Source organism: Dioszegia hungarica, assembly GCF_025882075.1.
Source record: "Dioszegia hungarica strain PDD-24b-2 chromosome Unknown MKK02contig_6, whole genome shotgun sequence".
Lineage (NCBI taxonomy): Eukaryota > Fungi > Basidiomycota > Tremellomycetes > Tremellales > Bulleribasidiaceae > Dioszegia > Dioszegia hungarica.
Window position 1 is genome coordinate 242,726 of NW_026515768.1, and position 19,591 is coordinate 262,316.

Genomic DNA, 19,591 nt, shown 5'->3' on the forward strand with positions numbered 1-19,591 from the left:
AGAGTTAGGAAGAAGCACAAGTATTGTATATACATCTTTTACAGATCCGTCCGCTTCTACTCATCTACTGATCCTCCCCCTGAACAATCTCCCACCCCTCCACCGCCTCCTTTTCGTCACTCACCACCATTTCCACAATACTCGGCAACTGCACCGTCACCCGCCTGACCTTGCCCTCCTTCTCCAGCTTCTCCAGATGGGCCAACACCGGCCTCTGCGCCGCGTAGATGAGCTTCTCACTGGTCGTGTCGTACATCAACCGCGTGAGGAGCTGCAGCCCCACCGCGGACCCTTCAAACTTTTCATGCCGGCGATCCACGCCCTCGTCGCGCGGATCAGCATGCTCCACCTCGTCCTGCTTCTTCCGGGGCGGCGGGGTACTCGCGCGCGCCGGCATGTCGTCTCCCTTGGCTTTGGCGTCTTTCACCTTGGCTTCCGCCTCCTTCTCCTCGGCGGACCCCTTGACGACGTACGGCTTGCCCGACATGAACTCCTTCTTCTCCTTGTACGCCTTGGTATCGTCTGCCTTCTTCCGAGCAAAGAAGTCTCGGACGCGCCCTTGCAGGCCAGTAGGGCCAGAGGGATCGGTAGCGAGCGAGAGGAGGAGAGCGAGGATTTGCTCTTCCCTCTGCTGCCGGTGCGCGATGTACGCCTCGATCTGGGCGGTGGAGGCTTCGGGACCGGAAAAGTGGGGGCCGTGGCCGGGGTATAGGGTCTGCGGCTTGATAGCGAGCAGGGTCTTGAGGGAGAGCATGTCTGCGAATCAGCCCCAATCAGGCGATACTCCCGTGCAGAACTTACAGGCGCTGAGATCGGTAAAGATCGTAGTCCCCTCTCCGAGCACCGTATCGCCCGTAAAGACCCCCTTCTCCCCTTCGCACATCACGAGACTGACCGAGTCCTGCGTGTGCCCCGGCGTCTTGAGACACCGCACGCTGACCCTCGCGATCTCGGGCACCTCGTTCCACTTGGGCTTCCCCTCCTTGTCGTGCTTGAGCAGGTGGCGGTACTGGGGGTCAATGATGGAAATCATCAGGCCCGGCATGATGGGGTGAAGCGGTTGGAACGGGGAGAAGGGGGTGTACAAGCCATGCGGGAGTGTATTGACGATCACCGCATCGGTCGTCGGGCGGTCCTTGTCCGAAAGGGTGAGCTCGAGCTCGTCCGGCGAGGGCAGTTTCCAGATGCGCGGAGGGGGCATCCTGAGCTTTGCGAGCGCTTCGAGCAGCGCAGGGAGGGCACCGACGTGATCCAGGTGACGATGCGTCAGGATGATGTGTTCCACAGCGGGCATCTTGGACTCGTTGGGCTTGAAGACCCACCGCGCCTCGGGTCCCTGATCACCCAGCTCCTCGGGGTGCGCGCGGGGGTTTGCAGCCCGCTCAGCGAGCAACCGAATCTTGGCCTCGTCCATGTCCGCCTCGGTTGGTAAGTGGCCGAGCGACTCGACGGCGTAGTCGGATTCGAAGTGGACTTCGCGGAGACCAGCCTCGAGCGCAAGGTGGTGCAGGTGCGTAACGACCAGGTCGACGTATTGGGATGCGGTGTGAGGGGAGGAGGTGTCGATAAGGATGAGAGGGGCGTACGGGGAGGAAGGGGGTTGCAGGAGGTAGGAATTGGTTCCTTGGAGAGTCATCTGACCTGGGTTCTGGCCGAGAATACGGGTGACGTGCGCGGAGAGCTGTCAGTCAGCCACAGCTCCAGAGAGTCATAGGAGGAGCGGATACTCACCTTGACGACATCGCTCAGCCTTGTGTGATGCCCCAACATCCTCGCCTTCTCGCTGTGACGGGGTTGCGTCGCCATTGTGCTCGTGTATCGTTTTGCTGCTTTGCGAGGAGTACTGGTTGATGCACTTGTCGAGTACGAGGAGGGATATGGATAGGCCTGTCTTGATGACCAGCTGTATACCGTTGTAACCATCCGTCCAGGCCAGGGCGGAGTGGGACGTGAAAGGAGTCGAGGCAACAAGGGAGTGCTGGACCTCACCGCCATAGAGAGCGCGGGAAGGGGTCCCTACCTTTCAGGCCCTACCCCTGTCGCCGGCTGACGTATCTATCGAGACTGACGCCGCCTGACCTGCGTCCTGCGGGTTCTCGTAGCTGCTCAGTATAGCTGGGTCCAAGGTGCAATCGCTCCGCTTTGCTCCTCCTGCCAGAGCTTGCTTGGCTCAGGCCTCAAGCTTTGGCTGCTGACAACATCACGGTCGGAGATAGCCGATATATACGGAGATTGCCCGATACTCCATTGTGGAGCTCCACTCCTCTCGGTCCCTTCGTCGATCCGAGAAATACAAATCATGCTCGATTCTCTACAAATACCTGCAGAGAAGCGTCCAAGCAAGGAAAAAAGAGGACTATAAGAGCCCGCTGCTCCTCAAGACGCCCTCCCATCGTACTTCTTCGCATTCGAGCTCCAGCTATTGTCGCGTACACGCCAAAAGCCCACTCGGCAGAAAGGCCCGACCCATCCTCCCCTTTGTTATTGATTTCGACCTCACGCGACTTCCTGCAGCTATGCCCGGAACGATCAAGAATGTTAGTGTGTTGATGGTGTGTCTAGGGTGAGTGCCTCTGCCCAGTCTGACCTAAACTTCGAAGTGAGATCGAGAGCTGACTATGGCAGAAAGTGAGTCTTCGTTCCTGAGCCCCGGCTGTCTCCTGACCGATACCCGATCTGTTCTGCTTCATACTCACTTGAAACGTACTGACCAGCTCGTAGCATCTGGTGAGCTATACATCTTGTCGTTGCTCGGGAATGCAGTAGCTGACCCTCCCAGCCGCTCACCTATGGCCGAAGCGGTCCTGAACCACCAAATAGCCCAGCGACCGTCCCTGAAGGAGCGCTTCAATTTCACGGTAGACTCTGCAGGAACGGGCGCGTATCACGAGGGTGACGAGGCCGATGAGCGGTATGTCTGCTCCTCTTTGGCCGATCCCAGGGTAGGAAGCTGATATCTTCACAGGACAATAGAGACTTGCAAAAAGGTATGTATAGGCCACCGGTGTGGCAAGTCAGATCAGGTAGCTGACACGTGCAGCACGCCGTACCCATCTCATGTCGCGCCCGCCCTATAAGATCGTCCGATTATGACAAATTCGATTATATCCTCGCTATGGACAACTCCAAGTACGCCTCCTCCCCTCCCCTTCTACTCCCTTGTCCTGCAGTAAGCTGACCCAACAGCCTCCAGACCCTCTTGTACAAAAAGCCTGCCACCTCCAAAGCCCATATCTCTCTATTCGGAGCGTACGATCCCGCGCTCCACCTCCCCGCTCCCGCGCAGTCAAATGGGCACGGGCACCACTCGCACGCTCACCATCACACCCGCGCCCGGCCCAAAGCCCAGCCTATCGTCGATCCCTACTATGATGGCGTATCGGGCTTTGAGCAGGCGTACTGGCAGTGCGCAAAGTACGCTTCGGGGTTCTTGGACTATCTGGAGGGTGGGGAGCAGGCGCATTCGGTCGGAGGGGAGCAGACGGAGGAGGCGAGTAAGAAGGTGTTGGAGGCGATGGGGGCGTGAGCGGGGATTGAAGTTGTTGCTGAGTTGCTCGCTTCTTGACATGTAATGGTATAGGCACCCGACACATCAAGGCTTGAGTGAGGAGAGCGGCGGGCGCGAGACCAGCCGGACCAGCTGATGACCCCTTCAAAGTGCTGCCATCGCTTTCTTGAGCTGATGGTACTGACGGCTAGGGTCTCCTCTGCGTCAGCCATTATGCTCACATATACTAGAACATCCTGCCTGCTGTTGACGCTGACATGCTGCTCGCTGTCGCACAGCTGCCACACTGAAGGATGTGTCACACTCAAGTCAACAGTGGCGAAAGGGGTTGTTGATCTGCTTCCGTCGGAAGTAACGAGATTTGCCAGTACATACGATGCATTGCCGTCAAAGGTGGGGTAAGCGGGATCCGTACATAACGCGAACGGTCAGCTTTCAGCTGACTCCCCGTACTAACACTGACGTCGCTCATCTTGGCAGCCGAACAACTTGCGCCTTGCCTAGCTATCTTCGGGAGGGGAAGGCGGGGACAGCAGAATCCAGCCAGCGGTGATCATCGATTATCGCTGAGTGATCGCCGCGTCTTCTAGCGTACAGCGCGGGAGTAGCCCATTCTTGGCATTATACCGTTGCGCTCGCGTCGTTGTACGAGTAACGTCATTCCTTACTGAATATTTACGCTAGCGTCGTGACTAGCTAGGTATGGAAGCCGCTAGTCGCTCTACGCAACCCCAGACTACCCCAGCATGTGCGGGAGTGCGGGTATGAGTACGCGGTACCAAGCGGGCCTTATGTTTAGTAACAGAGTATGTATGTCGCCCTCAGCTTTGGGCACCACTCCAGTGCCCCGCTCTGACCTTCAGCTTACACTTCTCGAAACGCTGGTCTGAGCGGGAGGTCCGATAGTGCGCCGTCTTCACCCGTTGACGACAATGGTAGTCACACTCAGTACCACGCTTACATCTCGGGACGACCCGTTCACCACATCTACCTCGTCGCAAGGCATAATGCGGGCTGGATATACCTACCCGTCTTTGCTTGGCTGGCGGTAGCCATATCGACCAGGACGGGTTGGACGAGGTATAAAGAGTGAGCTGGGGCGCCCATTTTCTGACCTTCAACTCCATCTTTATCGCTCGCTCCACCTACACTCGTCACTGCTTCGACTACCCATCCCACCCCTCACCCACTCACTCATCAGCTCGTCCACGCACTCGCCCTCACATACCCCCACCCATACAGCAACACTCCACCTCACCCAACTCCACCCGACTACTACCCATCCACCATGCGCTTCTTCGCCTTCACCCTCCCCTTCCTCGCCCTCATCACTGCCAACCCCCTTCCCTCTCCCGAGTCCGCCGAGCTCGCCGTTCGTCAGGCTACCGACGCCCTCGCCGCGCGCACCTGGTTCGAGCACGACTGGCGCTGCTCGTCCGACAAGGCCAAGTCGGACTGCAAGAAGAGGGGCGGGGAGTGGGCGTGCGACAAGTCGTGCGTCTGCGTCGAGAAGCCCAAGGAGTGCGGGACGTACTGCCCTCTTCGTGATCTCAAGAAGAAGGCGTGCGAGCTCAAGTGGGGATACACCTTCAACGACGACAAGTGCTCGTGCGAGAGTACTTGCCCGGACGCCGACCACAAGAAGGCCGAGTGCGCCAAGCAGGACGGCAAGTTCGACCTCGGCTCGTGCTCGTGCGCCGTCCCCAAGTGCCCCTTCGCGGACGACAAGGCCAAGGAGTGCAGCAAGAAGGGCCTCGGGTTCGACAAGGACAACTGCTGCTGCGCCACCCCTCCCCCTCCCCCTCCTCCCACATGCGACTACACCGGCAAGGCCAAGGAGTGCACCAAGCAGGGCCTCGGGTTCGACAAGGCCAACTGCTGCTGTGCCGCCCCGCCCACCCCTCCCAAGTGCAACGACTGGGAGAAGCAGCAGTGCAAGGGCAAGTGGAACTCGGACAAGTGCACGTGCGAGAAGGAGGAGGACAAGGGGACGTGCGGGGACTGGTGGCAGGTCTGGCTCTGCAAGCTCAAGGGCAAGGGGTGTGGTGAGTCGTCTCTTCCCTCTTCCGCTCGCCTCACGAGCTTCGCTGACATTCCAGACTCCAAGTGCAGCTGCTATTAAGCTCGATCTCATACATCGGTGCTCATCTCGTATCGGTAGGTCTCCTTCTCTCCTCCTCTTCTTATCCTCTAGCTGTCCGCTGACTTGCCAGATCATCATTACGCTGTCCCCCCCTCTCCATCCCCCTTTCCTTCTAGTCTTCTCTCTCTTCCGGCTATCTGGGCGTATCCGCGGTCTCGTCTGTTTTCTTGTATAGCTAGGGTAGTCTTCAGATCTGGTAGTCTCTCGGATCAGTGATATTCGGTATGCGATGTAATCTTATAGTCTATACATCCACGAATCAACGAAACGTCTCGCCTTGAGCCTGATACCCAGTCTACCGCTAAATCTCATCCCCCTGCCTCGCAGGCTCCGCCGTCCCGCCCGTCCCACCCCTGTTCGTCCTCACCCAGTTCCTCCGTGATCCGCGGTCACCACCGCCAGATCCCTCCGCCAGCGGCACCTCCAGCTCCCCATCTCCAGCTTGAGGCTCAAGGGGTAGAGGTAGAGCATTCCGCCCCGCAAACCCGATCCGGAAGTGCGACAGCCCCAGTGCTAGCTGCTCGCCGGGTCGAGAGGTCGGAGCGGGTGTCGAGCTGTTCCCGCTGGGCCCGCTGGGGCGGTTGAGCGATTGGGGGCGAGTCGTAGGGAATGCGCCCGGCATATTGGCAGTCGGCCCGTCATGTTCCCCACGGGTAATGCCATCTCCGGTCGACTCGCTTGTGACCTTGACCTGGACCGCCTCCTCCTCCTCGTCTGACCGTTTTTTCCGTCCTAGAACGAGCGCCCCCGTATGGTGCCCCGCGGCCGCGATCGAGAACACAAACGCCTTCTCCCCCTCTCCCACCTCATCATCATCCTCAAACAAGACCATTTGTGGCTCGTCCACCTTGTCACCGCCTCTCGACCCCTTCTGGCCCAACCCCAGCTGTCCCGCCGCGCCTTGACCCCACGTCCACATCTCACCGCGACTCGTCAGCGCCGCATAGTGATAGTCACCAATCGCGACCTGAATGACGCCTTGTCCTTGTAGGCTCGGGAGGGGGTCGGGGCGGAATTGGGCGCTGGCGCCCGTGAGGGAGTAGTTGGGCAGACGGGCATGGTGGACGCGCGAGGGCGGGAGAGTGGAGTAGGAGGTAAGCGAGGTGAATTGGGCGGAGATGTGGGTGATCTGGGGTGAAGAGAAGTGTGGGAGCTGAATGGTAAGCTGACGAACCCATATGGAGCAAGGCAGCAATGTGATGAGCTCACGTATTCCCAGTTGAAGTGAACGTTCTCCTCAACTTGACGATACCAGACCTCCCCGTTCCCCTTGAGAGCTACCACGAACCCCTGCCCACTCGCAATCTTGACGACTCGCTCGCCATCCTCTTTCGCCTTGTCCGACCTCGAATCCCAATCCGCCCATTCGTCCTGCTTGGCCTTCATCTCCGCGTCTTCGTCCTCATAGGTCGGTCGCTCGGGGAGCGCTTCCAGCTCATGCACGATATCCCCAACAGCACCCCACATGACCGCCCTCGAGGCATTGCCGTCCGCCCGCACCCCGAGCGGGCCATTCATCTGGGCTTTCGGGGTAAGGTTAGCGTCGTAGCCTTGTGTGAAGGGGAACCAGACGAAGATGCCGCCGGATGATGTGAGGCAGGCGGAGTGAGACCAGCCAGTAGAAAGTTGGAGGATATGGTGTGGACGACGGGTGGAGCCGGAGTTGCTAGGGGACGTGAGGGCGGGGGCAGTGTGATGATATGCCTGCGTATGTCAGCTAGAAGGTCCGGTAGATATCTTGGCAATACCGAGGAGCGAGGGGGTTGAGCGTGGCGGAAAGTCACGTTTTAAATAGTGATACACCACTCACCAAGCCCCAGGCCTTCATCTCCCATATCAGGTTATCCTCGTCCAGAATCAACATGTGGCACCTTCCCACCGAAATAGCCTCAGCGCGACACGGCAGCGGGATGGGCGTCGGCTCGGGTACACGCTCATACTTATCCGCCCACGAAGCTATACGGAAGGCCGGCAGATCACCATCAAGTTGGCCTATAGCGTCAACTTGCGGACCACCATTCTGTGAACGAGACATACCCCAGACCCAGACTTTCCCCTCCACATCCCTTGCCGCAAAGCTCCAACCCCCAGCCTGCATCTCTACAATTGCCAGGTCCCTCTTATCCTCCACCCCTCTTCCTTGGAGGTCTAAAGTAAGCCGCTCGATCCAGCGCCGGCCAGATCCCCCAAATTGCCCAGCTAGCGAGTGCGGGCGCAGTACACGCGCTGCGTAACTCATCGTACGACCTCCGCCTGGCCTGACTTGGGCGGGAAGACCAAGCCGGTCATTCTCGGTAGATCCCCAAACGAAGGGCTCGGGCTGGGAGAGACCGACGTAGAGGCGTTTGGACCAGCCTGAGCCGGGGGTGGAGGGGGCGAGGGTGTGCGGGTTGAATGAGAAGGTTTGGCGGGTGCGGTGGAGCCAATGCGATTCGTCATTCTACGATGTCAGCTTCCACCCATCGACATGTCAGATCAGCATGAGGAGGCAGAACACGAGAGACTGACGCATATGCTGTGCAGCCTCTGGTCGGTCTGGCTAAGGGAAAGGAGGTCTCGGACAGAAAGCACGGGAAGGAGGCGCTCCAGCAAGATCTCGGGCGGGATATCCGCGAATGTGGCTCGTGGAGTTGGCTGAGACATCTTTGATGAGTGGCAGGAAGATGCTACAGAGTAAATCTGATTATAGTGCAGATGTGCAACACGTGAAGCGATTGCTGTGCGTGCGGTCAAGTGAGGTTCGACGAGGAATGCGGAGTTGCAGAGTGGCGAAATATGACGTCACTTCACAGCGCGAAGCCAACAGCACCAGAAGGCAGGAGCGCTTCTCAGCAGCCTGACCCTGAAGACTAGCTACCTGACGCAGCACGCGTACTCGCAGCAGGCCATCACGTATGGCTGCGAAGAGTTCTGTCGTGAGTGATCATCTCAAATGTCGTGATATCACGGCAGAAGCCACGGTCGAGTTTGATCGTTGTTTGCATTAATGGTACCAATGTACCCTGGCTACCTAGCTCAAGCATGCACGTCCATGTGATCTGCTTGGAACCCAGGCCTGAACACATCAGCATGTGGTATCGTCAAGCAACATCGCTGTATTGCTCACCACATGATCAGAGCCTGCAGATCCTCCACGCCATCATGCTTCACCTGCACTCCTTCCGCATTCGCAACGACAGCTGTTTTCTGACTTATCAGCTGCTGATCCAGACTCAGGATATAACTAGGACTCACCATTCCCAGCGTAACCTTGATAGACGGCACCGACACCTTATACTCTTCCAACTCCTCAACCTCCTTATCCTCCTCGTCTGCCCTGATCATCCGGAGGATATTCCGTGCCGCCACTTCAGCCTGCCAATACGCCGTATGTCCCGCCTGAATCGCCCCCGTCTCTGCACAATCGCCCACCGCGAAGAAATGGCTCATATCCGGATGTTCTGCCTCCCCTTCTTGTCCGCCAGATGCTTTACGATCCAGATCCTCAATGGACGAAGCGGACGAAGGGGGCGTTGGGAGGGCATGCAGACTGAGCGCTCCGAGCCGCTCGACCGTATTTGCCCGGGTGACGGCAGGCCGGATGGGTCCCGGCGATATTTGCATGGTCGGCAGGACGCGGATCCGGTTCGTCAGGGGTGAAATGGAGGAGGGTGACATGGCGGCCATGAGGGATACGTGTGGTTTTTGGCCGGTACAGACGAGGACGAGGTCGGCTTTGAAGTCCCGACCCTTGTCGGTTGTTACGTGCTTTTCTTCGCCGTCGACACAGCCGGGATTGTCGGGCCAGGTGACAACTCGTTCGCCGAGGACGACGTGGATGCCGAGTTTTTCCAGGTTCTCGACGACTGGTAATTAGCTCAAGCTCGCGAGGGAGGGTCGAGAGGGATGAGCGTAGGACTTACTGGCGACGTGCATCTCAATAGGGTAGAGAGACATGAGACGAAGTCGGGAATGCAGAAGTGTGATGTCTTTCTCTGGATATATCTCCTTGAGATCTGTGGCGTATTCTGCTTGTCAGGTCTGACCCGAAACGGAAACCGCACGACTCACGTATACCCAATGCTCCCGCTCCAACAATCAATATCCTCTTTGCCATCTCCATCTGTGCGGCCTGCTTCTCCATGAATCTGACACCGCACCGCTTACTCCCCGGACTCAGCTCAAAGTCCCCAGGCGAGTCCGCTCCATACGCCGGCTTCCACACATTGACCGGATCCGGTAGACCCGCGCCGAGGGCATAAAGCGCATAGTCGAACTGTATTGTCTCTTCTTCTCCCTCAAATGAGGTGAACTCGTTCCAAGCTGCCGATGACGCTGAGGCTGTGATTGAGCCAGACTCGGAGCCTGATCCGCGCCGAGTAGGGGCGGACGGGATACGGCGGAAAGTGACGGAGCGGGGAGTGAGGGAGGTGATCATCCCTTGTACCCAGGTGTGGGGGTCGTGCATCTCTTTCCGAGTGAAGGGGAGAGAGCCGGATGTGGGCGGTGGTGTCGAAGGAGGAGTGAGGGGTGTTTTGGACGAGGCGGAGCCGGGATGCTCGCGCTCCAGGTGGTTGACGTAGGGGATGTAGGCTTTGGGGGCGTGTGTGGGGATGACGGTGAAGCGGGGGAAGACATAGACGTCTGATAGGTCAGCTGGGGGGTCCAATAGAGATGGAGGGGACGTACGGTTCATATGACTATTACGGTCAATCACGACCAGTCTCCAGCCTTCTGGTAAACCCTGACTGAGCAGCTTGGCCGCTCGAGCACCCCCATAACTCGCTCCCAGCACTGCTACGGTCTTGCTCCCACTTCCTCGACTGCGTCCAGATGATGGTCCCGCCACAGATTCGGGCGGAGACAACGGTGTGATTGAGATCGGGGCCGACATGGCACGGGATCGGGTCAAAGGATAGGCAAAATTCGGGGGTGATCCGGTTGACAAGGGGAGTGTGTGTGAGATGTGATGGGCACTTGTCGAAGACTTGTTGGTCGGTGCTTCTTATCTGATTGTTTCTTGGGGAGGTCTTCGGCCGGGATGCTGACCTTGGCACTTGGGTGAAGGGGGTGTTGCGATGGATAGATGGTGGGTTGAGCGTCGGGCGAAAATGTGGAGTTCAGGGAATTCAGCCCGGATTTCAACAGCATTACCTCATTCAGGGTCAGCAATGTTAATCTGATAAAGGCGGAAGCAACCTGGCTGTCAGGGCGTCGGGCCGAGTCGGCCGACCCCAGCTGCTCCTCGCATGGTCCGCACGGTCATTCCGCTCTTGATCAGTCCTCGGAACCCATAGTATCCATACATGAGGCCTGAGGGGCCAGGCCGATGCTTGGCGAGACCCGACGGCCCGAGACCCGAGCGTGTAGGCCCGAGGAGGCCCGAGGAACACCCGAAGCCTGAAGGTAAGGGGTAGAAGTCGGCCGATATCGCTGAGCTCCTGACGCCTGACAGGCTGACTAGCGTGCACTCGGTGACCATCGATTGGTGCAGTGGCTACATCTCCAGCAGACGCTCACTACGCGGATGTATGGTGCCGTGTCCCTGATCGCCCCTCACAGCGCAAATAATGATCTCGGAAAGGCTGAAAAGCGATCATTAGACCAGCAGCTGAACTGAACCACACTGACCCTTTGTTCCAACCTGCAGTGACGCTAGGACTACGTTGCATGCTGACTCTCTGCCTAAAGCTATGTAAATGACCCTACTCCTCAGCTCTGACCTCCGCCATCCTCGCTTCTTCTACATTCGAGACCGCATGCATCCCCAGCCCCGCGCCGCCTAGGCCGACCTGGGGTAGCCATCCGGGATGGTGAGGGTCGACTCGCGCCTGACCGCCGGCCTCCCGTGCCTCGCATAATCAATAGCAGCGAAGAGCTGGCCCCGCTGCTCATTGTTGATCTCGGGGTACGCCCTCCACACCGCCCTCTTCCCATCCTTGAGCGAGCTCGTCTCCTTGTACCCGATATCCACCCTGACATTCACCTTCATCTCCCTCATCGTCTTGAAGGCGCCCTTGCGGTTGGGGACGACCTTCCACTCCTCAACGATGACGTACGGGCGCGAGATGATGAACTTCCACTCGGCCTTCTCAGTGGGGGCGGGGCCGATGGGGATGCCGTCAATGATGACCGAGGTGATTCCGTACCCCTTGGCCACGTATGCGGCGCAGGCGTTGCGCCAGGTATCAATGACGATGTTGATGATCTTATCGTCGTCGACGAGGACGTGCTTGGAGAAGTGAGAGGCGACGTAGGAGTCGTTAGCAGCGCTGAGCTCGGCGGCGACGTTGACGCTGACGAACATGATGATTGTGGTGTGGAGTATGTGGGAAATGGGATTGTGAAGGTGTGGACGACGGTAGAAGCAGGGCAGGGGCCTATACATGGTCAGCTCTCCCATACATCATCGCGCGAGCCGGTAAAGCCAGGGAAAGCTAAGACTAACTGTGTGAGGTGATTGTGGGCTTGATGGAGAAGAGGCAAACCCAGCCAAGCTTACGAGTGTATGTCCTAACCGCAGCCGCTGTCCCCACGTCAGCCCCTCATCACCTGCTGAGAGTACCAAGCCCACTCAAAGGACGCTTCCGGACCCTCTTCGCTTCATCATCATCACGAATCTATCACAGATCTGATAGGAACTTACAAAACAGATCTGATTTAGGATTCTGGGTAGCTGAGAGCTTGATCTGACTGGCTAGATTGCGTTGGGTAGCCAGAGGCTGTAGCTATGAATACGTTGCTTGCATGCTGACCAGGTACCTAAGCTATGAAGCAGACGCTGTCTCACCCCTCTGACGTCGCCCCTTATCCCTCTGCTCATGCTCCAACCCCCTCCCCTACCGCCTAGGCCGACCTGGGGTAGCCATCCGGGAAGGTAAGGGTCGACTCGCGCCTGACCGCCGGCCGCCCGTGTCTCGCATCATCAATAGCAGCGAAGAGCTGGCCCCGCTGCTCATTGTTGATCTCGGGGTACGCCCTCCACACCGCCCTCTTCCCATCCTTGAGCGAGCTCGTCTCCTTGTACCCGATATCCACCCTGACATTGACCTTCATTCCCCTCTCTGTCTTGAATGGCCCCTTGCGGAAATGGTCGACCCTCCACTCCTCGATGATGACGTAGGGACGCGAGACGACGAACTTCCACTCGGCCTTGCCGGTGGGAGTGGGACCGATGGGGACGCCGTCAATGATGACCGAGGTGATCCCGTAGTCCTTGGCGACGTACGCGGCGCAGGCGTTGCGCCACGTATCGATGACGATCTTGGTGATCTTGTTGTCGTCGATGGAGACGTGCTGGGAGAAGTGGGCGGCCACGTAGGAGTCGTTGGGAGGGCTGAGCTCGGCAGAGACGTTGACGGCCATTGTGATGTGATGGGTGTGGTGATGTGGTATGGGTGAGGGTGTGGTTGTGATGAGGTCGGGATAGGAAGTGTGTAGCTGGAGAGTGTAGGATAGGTTGTGGTGATGAGGGTATAGGAGGTCTTGAGGAGCCTACACCGCGTCAGCTTGAGCTCCTCATGCTCCTTTGGATGTCTCCCAAACCTCAGAGGCATGATGTACTGACCGAGTGATGACCGGGTGATGTTGATGTTGGCTCGTCAGTGGGGAAGAATGCAAGCGGTGTCCGGTGTCCAGCTTATATGCCCCAACCGCTGTCGCCTCGTCAAGCCTCGTCACCCGCTTTGACCGCCAAGCACTACTCAAAGGACCCGGAACGCTCTTCGCTTCACGCACAGATCTCCAATCTTGAATGTTGATGAGCAGATCCAACCGATTGTGTGTAATCATTTGATTTGGGGGGATCCCTTTGAGCGCAATACCGATGGGGTATGTGGCGCTCGGATCCCCCATCGCTCTGCGCTGTCAGAGGGGGTCCAGCTGGTCAACCCGGGCTGACTAGCCGAAGATGACAGCTACAGTTATCACGTGGTGGGGAGGAGCTGCTTGCCGAATACCTGGACCGCTGCCGACGTTCTATTCATACTCGCCTTCATGTACCGCAGAAGCTGTGAGGTCGCTGACACAACCGCTGGAATAGAGTTCGGGTGGCGGTCTGCAGTAAGCAGTGTTTCAGATCTCAGATCCCTTTCCAGCCTGTCCGTGTTCGTTCTCGCTTCCGTGTTCGGCTCCGCCAAGTCCCTTTAGCGCGAACGCGTCTACGCGAAACCATAATGCGCTGCTTTGATGGCGGATACTGACCCTCTGCTCCCACTCCCATCTCCACGGCAGACCAGTCCTCGACGTCCTGCTCTTCACCCGACTCCCCTACAGTTGCCCATCATGTCCCTTGACGTAGCAGCTGAACTTGACCCTCCCAACCTATCCTTCACAGTCCACCACCACGCCAAATACGTCTCAGTCGACAGGTACAGAATCATCAACGTCGTCATCGATACCTGGCGTCAAGCATGCGCCGCCTCCGTCACACAAGGCCTCGGGGTCACTTCGGCCGTCATCGATGGTATTCCTTTCGGTCCTACCCCCACGCCCGACGCGGAATGGGTCTTCATCACATCCCGTCCATACGCCATCATCTAAGAGTGGTCCGAATCGAGTAGACGGCCAGTATTCCCGCGACCATCGGTGTATACCGTGGGCGTGAGGGTGAGGGTGGGGTACAAGGTGGCGCAGAACGAGAGAGATGGGAAGAGGGCGGAATGGAGGGCGTACCCCGAGATAGAGGCGGAGCAGAGGATGCAGCTCGTTCCTGCGATACAGGAGGCAAGGGATGGGCGGCCGGCGGTAAGGCGGGAGGGGACGGCGACGTTTGAGGATGGGTATCCTAAGTCGGCATAAGCGTGGAGGGGAGTGAGATAGGGTGGCACGGCACGTAGATGGAGCTTGGGAATCAACCTAGGATGTTCAGTAGCCGCTTGTGTTCAGGTAAACGTAGACGTCCGCGGAGTAGGTTAGCACAAGGAGAGTCAGTAGTGAATTTGCTCCGATACCTAGATCCAGTGCATGATGTTCCCCTCGCGTGCTATCTCCGGCCCTTCGGTTTCTGCTTCTGCTGTACCTGCTTCGTCCGCTTGACCGGTGGCGCCTCTTCCTCCTCCTCATCACTATCCTCCACGTCCTCCTCCTCATCATCACTATCCTCTCCCTCCCCCACCTCATTCATCCCATCCCAAACTTCCTCCTCCTCTCCCTCACTATCGTCCTCATCATCCTCCGCCCCCGCCTTCTTCTCCGGCTTGACCTTCGCCACCTGCCCGTATCCCCTCCACACGAACCCACCCACCCCTACACCGCCCACCATAGTCATCACATCTCCCTTCTTGCCCTCTCCGCCCCAATTCCCCTTAGCTCCCTCGGCCGGCGTAGGCGTCGTCGCGTAGACCCGTAATGACGCGTCCGAGCTGATTCCCGCCAATCCTATCCGGCGACCGGACGTGAGCGCCGTGGGCGCCTCCTCGATCGACGGGAACGAGAGGAGGTGGTGCACCGTACATGTTGATGGGATGCTGTAGAGCATTTTTCCAGTCCGCATGTCTACCGCAGCGAGGAGGGATGAGCGGTCCGCGTAGAACAGATCGTGCTCGTTTGTTCCGAATGCGATGGCGCCGATCCCGCCTTCACGAGCGAGTTTCCAGTCCGAGACGGGTTTGCGCTGGCGGGTGTCGTATCGACGAACAGAGCCGGATTTTGTGCCGCTGATGAGGGAGGTGGTTGAGTTGGGGGCGAAAGTGAGGGCAAGGTGGTGGACTGGTGGGCGGAGGTTGAGGGAGTCGTGAGCGAGCTATCGAATCAGCATAAATCCAGATGTCAGGACGCTGAGCCGTAGTGCAAGCACCCAGCTCACATTCTTCGCTTGCCATATCTCCCCTTCTTGCAACTCCGTCTTCTTCCGCTTCCCGCTCTTCCCGTTCGTCGCAGGCTCTCTTGACGACCCGAACGTCCGCTCCACATCCCACAGCGAAACATCCACCTCCTTGCCTGCCGCAGCGAACGCCGTGGCGCTGTTCGAGGAAGAAGCAATACATGTGGGTGGGCCGGGTATGTTTGTACTCCGTACATCGTCTCCGCTATTTGGTATCAGATACAGAGCGCCCGATGATAGTGCTGCTAGCGTTCCTCTGAGCTGTCAGCTACGTCCACTGACGAGTAAGGTAAGGGATACTCACGCTTCGACCGAGGCGAGCCCTGCCCAGACATTCCCAGCTTTTCCTGTTGCTTGATATTGCCTGACCATTTCTGGCGGTGTAGCATTTCCCTCTTCGTCTTTCCCTAGTGATAATGTCGAGATCCGATATGCGTCATCCACAACAACAATCTACCGCATCAGCTCCGGTCACGAGGTTCCCCGGAGGACACACCGACGTACCTCGTCTGCCCCACTTTCCACGATCCGCTTCACACTTCCGACAGGTTGATGGGCGCCATACTTGATAGCGAGGTGCCTGACTACTGGCTCGGGTGCTGAAGGTCCAGCTTCGGGGATGGAGAGCTCAGTGAGGGTGTTGGGGTGGAGGGAAGGGGCGAGAAAGTTGAACGTCCTTGGCATGGCGACTGGCAGCAGTTTGCTGGCTTTCAAAGGCTGCTGGTAGTCTTCTTAGATCCGGTTGTCTCTGTGAGAGCTATCAGCGGTGCGGTCCGAGCAGGCAGGCAGTGTTGATGCTGGATTGTGATAGAGGTGAACGAGGTCAAGATGGACTCTGCCAAAATTCTTCCCCTTTGTGGTGTGGAGTCTCCACACCATGCCGGCATCCCCTTGAGCCCGCCAACCTCAGCCAGCCGAGCCAAGCACCTCTCGCTCACTCCCTCTCATACATCCACCCTTCAACATGACGCGCATAGACGGGATCATCATCCTGGACACGAATGGGTGAGCTCCTCAGCTAATTGTCTCTCACTCGCCAAGCATCTAGCTGAATAGACAGAAAACCCCTCATCAGCTCTCACTTCCCGCAACATCCCCCATCCTACGCTACATCCCATATCGACACCTTCAACCATGCTCTCAAGGTCGCTCAGGCATCTCCATCCACATCATCTAGCACTAAAGCTGAGCTGGAGCCTATACTATGGGTAAATGCGCTGTCGAGAGGCGCAGCGGGGGTGGGGATGGGCGGAGCTGGCCTGTGTCATGTGGAGAGGGAGGGACTGCGGTTCTTGGTTCCGGTCGGGCGTGAGCGTGAGCTACCTGATCCTGCAATGACGTACGAGAAGCTGACTTTCAGTCAACCCGCTGTTTGCATTTGCGTTTCTCGACTCATTCCTTGAGACTCTGACGGAGTATCTTGGGGAAGTGACGGAAGCGAGCATCAAGGAGAACTTTGATATAGTTTACATGGTCAGCTGTCATTGGCTAGTATGATGTCCGAGTGGGATCCAGCTGACTCTTGTAGCTTATAGAGGAGATGCTGGACGAAGGTCACCCAATGACAATGGAAACCAATATGCTAAAAGAGATCGTCCTCCCGCCGACGCTCATGCGGAAGCTCCTCAGTGCTGCCGGAGTATCCTCGTAAGTCTGCTGCTTGGTTGAGCACATGGTCTGCTGTCGGTGAGCTGACTCATCCAGCATACAAAGCCCCGCGTCAGCACCCTTCACCGCTCCAATACCATGGCGGAAACCTAACGTCCGACACTCGAATAACGAAATCTACTTCGATGTAGAAGAATCACTAGACGCCATAATCGACCGGTGAGCTGATCTGTCTTACGTGCCTTGAGATACTCATAGCTGATATCATCAGGAAGGGGAACTTACTCTCATCGTCAATCACCGGCAGGATCAACTGCAATTCTCGCTTATCGGGCAACCCCGACTTGCTGCTCAATTTTGGGAATGCCAAAGTGATGACCGACTGTGGTTTTCATCCATGTATAAGGTCGGTCCGCCCTATATCTGGCGGGTGTAGAGCTGATAGGCAGGTACAATCGCTGGGAACGGGATCACGTCCTCTCGTTCATACCGCCCGACGGCAAGTTCCGATTACTGGAGTATCAAACCGATACCTCTATCGGCCGGGCCCAGCTCCCGCTCCAGCTCAAAGCTAGCATGTCAATCGAAGACTATGGAGGTTAGTTAAACACCTCGTCCAATCGACGGAATACCAGCTAACGCGCTCAGGCAAATTCTCCCTCACCTTGACCTCCCGTACAAATGCCCGCCCAATAGAAGACATCGTCATCTCCATCCACCTCGGTCAAGGTACATCTTCAGTCAGCGCGACGGCTACAGGCGACAAGCGGATGCCCGGCGTCAACTCCGGCGGTCTTGCACGGCGGGAGGAGAACGCCGCAGAAGGAGGGGTAGGAGGCGGGACGTGGGAATTTGATCCGCATACCCAGGTATTGCGGTGGAGATTGGCCAGCTTGACAGCTACGGAACGGGCGCCAAGTCTGACTGGATCTTTTACGTCAACGTGAGTTGGCAAGTGCCTGTATAGGTCTATAAGACGCAGCTGATGCGGCACAGAGCACAACATCCGGTGCCTTCACCCTCGTTCGACCTCGCCTTCCTCATCCAGCATCAAACGTTCTCTGGGCTGCGTATCGACCAGCTCAAAGTGGCGGGCGATGTCATGTACAAGCCTTTCAAGGGGGTCAAGGTGGCGAGTAAGGCTGGAAGGTATGAGGTGAGGTGGTGACGTTGAGATGTCACATCTTTGATTGAGGCTAGGCGCAACAGCCCAGACTGATGTGAGCGCGCCCACTGACGACTTACGCCTAGCGGTCGGCAGCAATGTCGTTGATGATCCGTTCATGATGGTCCTTTCAGCCGATACTCAAACGAATTCAGACCAAGGACCGTGTCATGCCAAGACGCCGCGCGGTCTCCCATTCGGACTTCACCATCACATCCACACCACACTCACTTTACCATCGACTGCCATCTCTGGACATTCTTATTGAGCGACTGGCAAATCAATTCCCCCAAACACTTCCTCGCCTCGCATTATAACGTTATTCACCTTCGCCCGAATGGCTCACGCGCTCACGATGAAGACCAGGTCAATGTTGCCTACAGTCTCGACCCCTCAGACGGCATGATACCAGCTGAAGAAATTGATGAAACCCGATCCTCGGTCGTCGCACTAACGCTCAGCCTGATCGGTGCGGACGATGAGAGGGGGATCTCACCCATTGACGATTATCCAACGGCTGAGCACTCCGCCTCTACCCGCGGGGTCCTGAGCCGAGAGGCAGCGCAGAGGAACTTCCGGAGGCGACACGTGGCAGGGCTCGAGGAATACCTCCTACAGCTTCGCTATGTTTATCCAGAACGCACGAAGTGGGCCGGCATCGAAAAAGACTTGAAAGACGAGAAGCTTGAATCAGGCTCCCTTGAGAGATGTCAAGAGAGCTGCGCATACCAAGCGCGTCTGGCATTTGACGAGTTGGACACTGCGCTTCCGTCCCTCTTTGCTGGAGCCGGTGTCTTCGGGCCTCACCTCGGGGACGAGGTGGCCTCCTACCTGCTCAGTTACCCCAGCAGCCGAGACGAGTTCTACACAACCCCAGATCAAGCTCCTCCTTCCCCCTCACGAGATGCAGCTGATCTGGATCAGGTCAAGATTCATTTGGCAGCGATTCTGCCTCTGACCTTCCCGGGTGTACTTACCTCGACCGACGATGAGGGGACTACCGAGGAGTGGGATCGCGAATGCTTCGCCAGGCAGAATTTCGACAGCTTTCCTGCGAGCGAGAAGGTTCTCACTGCTCCAGATCTCACACAGCTTGCCAGACAGCAGGAAGACTTACTCCGCATGACGAAGGCTTTCCGAGCGGAGTATCGCAATGCGGCTGTACCAGACTCGCCGCGGAGCATATGCACCTGCTCAGCGATCGCGGACAACAATCATCTCACGATTCCAGGCAGCAAGTGTACCGCTCATCCTATGGATGTGCCGAAGAGGACGGGCGAGCTGATCGCTGCGCTACGAAGTCTGATGCACGACTGGCAGACGTATACAAAGCACACTGCCCAACTTTGCGTCGAGAAGGGGTTT

At 57.6% G+C, this 19,591-nt stretch overlaps 8 protein-coding genes across 8 annotated transcripts; 3 read left to right on the forward strand and 5 right to left on the reverse strand.

The window, feature by feature from the left end:
- Window positions 1-64: 64 nt before the first annotated feature.
- Window positions 65-1,923, reverse strand: MKK02DRAFT_22730 (beta-lactamase-like protein; the record flags this gene model as incomplete). Its single annotated transcript, XM_053086618.1, has 4 exons — window positions 65-448; window positions 554-756; window positions 802-1,681; window positions 1,732-1,923. 4 exons carry the CDS (start codon window positions 1,921-1,923, stop codon window positions 65-67), a joined length of 1,659 nt encoding a protein of 552 aa, XP_052947626.1.
- Window positions 1,924-2,516: 593 nt separating this feature from the next.
- MKK02DRAFT_42225 (phosphotyrosine protein phosphatase I superfamily) lies at window positions 2,517-3,526 on the forward strand (the record flags this gene model as incomplete). Its single annotated transcript, XM_053091894.1, has 5 exons — window positions 2,517-2,563; window positions 2,780-2,911; window positions 2,966-2,987; window positions 3,041-3,129; window positions 3,187-3,526. 5 exons carry the CDS (start codon window positions 2,517-2,519, stop codon window positions 3,524-3,526), a joined length of 630 nt encoding a protein of 209 aa, XP_052947627.1.
- A 1,270-nt stretch (window positions 3,527-4,796) lies between these two features.
- Window positions 4,797-5,630, forward strand: MKK02DRAFT_42226 (uncharacterized protein; the record flags this gene model as incomplete). The annotated part of the gene is made up of 2 exons (XM_053091895.1): window positions 4,797-5,553; window positions 5,608-5,630. The coding sequence occupies 2 exons, from the start codon at window positions 4,797-4,799 to the stop codon at window positions 5,628-5,630; spliced, it is 780 nt and encodes a 259-aa protein (XP_052947628.1).
- A 322-nt stretch (window positions 5,631-5,952) lies between these two features.
- On the reverse strand, window positions 5,953-8,294 carry MKK02DRAFT_35930 (regulator of chromosome condensation 1/beta-lactamase-inhibitor protein II; the record flags this gene model as incomplete). The annotated part of the gene is made up of 6 exons (XM_053089304.1): window positions 5,953-6,456; window positions 6,481-6,804; window positions 6,861-7,355; window positions 7,462-7,643; window positions 7,689-8,091; window positions 8,160-8,294. The coding sequence occupies 6 exons, from the start codon at window positions 8,292-8,294 to the stop codon at window positions 5,953-5,955; spliced, it is 2,043 nt and encodes a 680-aa protein (XP_052947629.1).
- A 372-nt stretch (window positions 8,295-8,666) lies between these two features.
- On the reverse strand, window positions 8,667-10,524 carry MKK02DRAFT_42228 (putative oxidoreductase; the record flags this gene model as incomplete). The annotated part of the gene is made up of 6 exons (XM_053091896.1): window positions 8,667-8,706; window positions 8,758-8,837; window positions 8,886-9,496; window positions 9,554-9,658; window positions 9,702-10,274; window positions 10,320-10,524. 6 exons carry the CDS (start codon window positions 10,522-10,524, stop codon window positions 8,667-8,669), a joined length of 1,614 nt encoding a protein of 537 aa, XP_052947630.1.
- A 280-nt stretch (window positions 10,525-10,804) lies between these two features.
- Window positions 10,805-12,995, reverse strand: MKK02DRAFT_31405 (uncharacterized protein; the record flags this gene model as incomplete). Its single annotated transcript, XM_053088282.1, has 7 exons — window positions 10,805-11,127; window positions 11,262-11,335; window positions 11,423-12,010; window positions 12,183-12,231; window positions 12,277-12,358; window positions 12,386-12,392; window positions 12,487-12,995. The coding sequence occupies 7 exons, from the start codon at window positions 12,993-12,995 to the stop codon at window positions 10,805-10,807; spliced, it is 1,632 nt and encodes a 543-aa protein (XP_052947631.1).
- A 1,618-nt stretch (window positions 12,996-14,613) lies between these two features.
- On the reverse strand, window positions 14,614-16,137 carry MKK02DRAFT_23415 (uncharacterized protein; the record flags this gene model as incomplete). The annotated part of the gene is made up of 4 exons (XM_053086729.1): window positions 14,614-15,372; window positions 15,436-15,709; window positions 15,758-15,906; window positions 15,958-16,137. The coding sequence occupies 4 exons, from the start codon at window positions 16,135-16,137 to the stop codon at window positions 14,614-14,616; spliced, it is 1,362 nt and encodes a 453-aa protein (XP_052947632.1).
- Window positions 16,138-16,417: 280 nt separating this feature from the next.
- Window positions 16,418-18,229, forward strand: MKK02DRAFT_35933 (adaptor complex subunit medium chain 3; the record flags this gene model as incomplete). Its single annotated transcript, XM_053089305.1, has 9 exons — window positions 16,418-16,458; window positions 16,514-16,767; window positions 16,814-16,926; window positions 16,982-17,100; window positions 17,158-17,280; window positions 17,333-17,467; window positions 17,511-17,659; window positions 17,710-18,004; window positions 18,058-18,229. 9 exons carry the CDS (start codon window positions 16,418-16,420, stop codon window positions 18,227-18,229), a joined length of 1,401 nt encoding a protein of 466 aa, XP_052947633.1.
- Window positions 18,230-19,591: the final 1,362 nt, after the last annotated feature.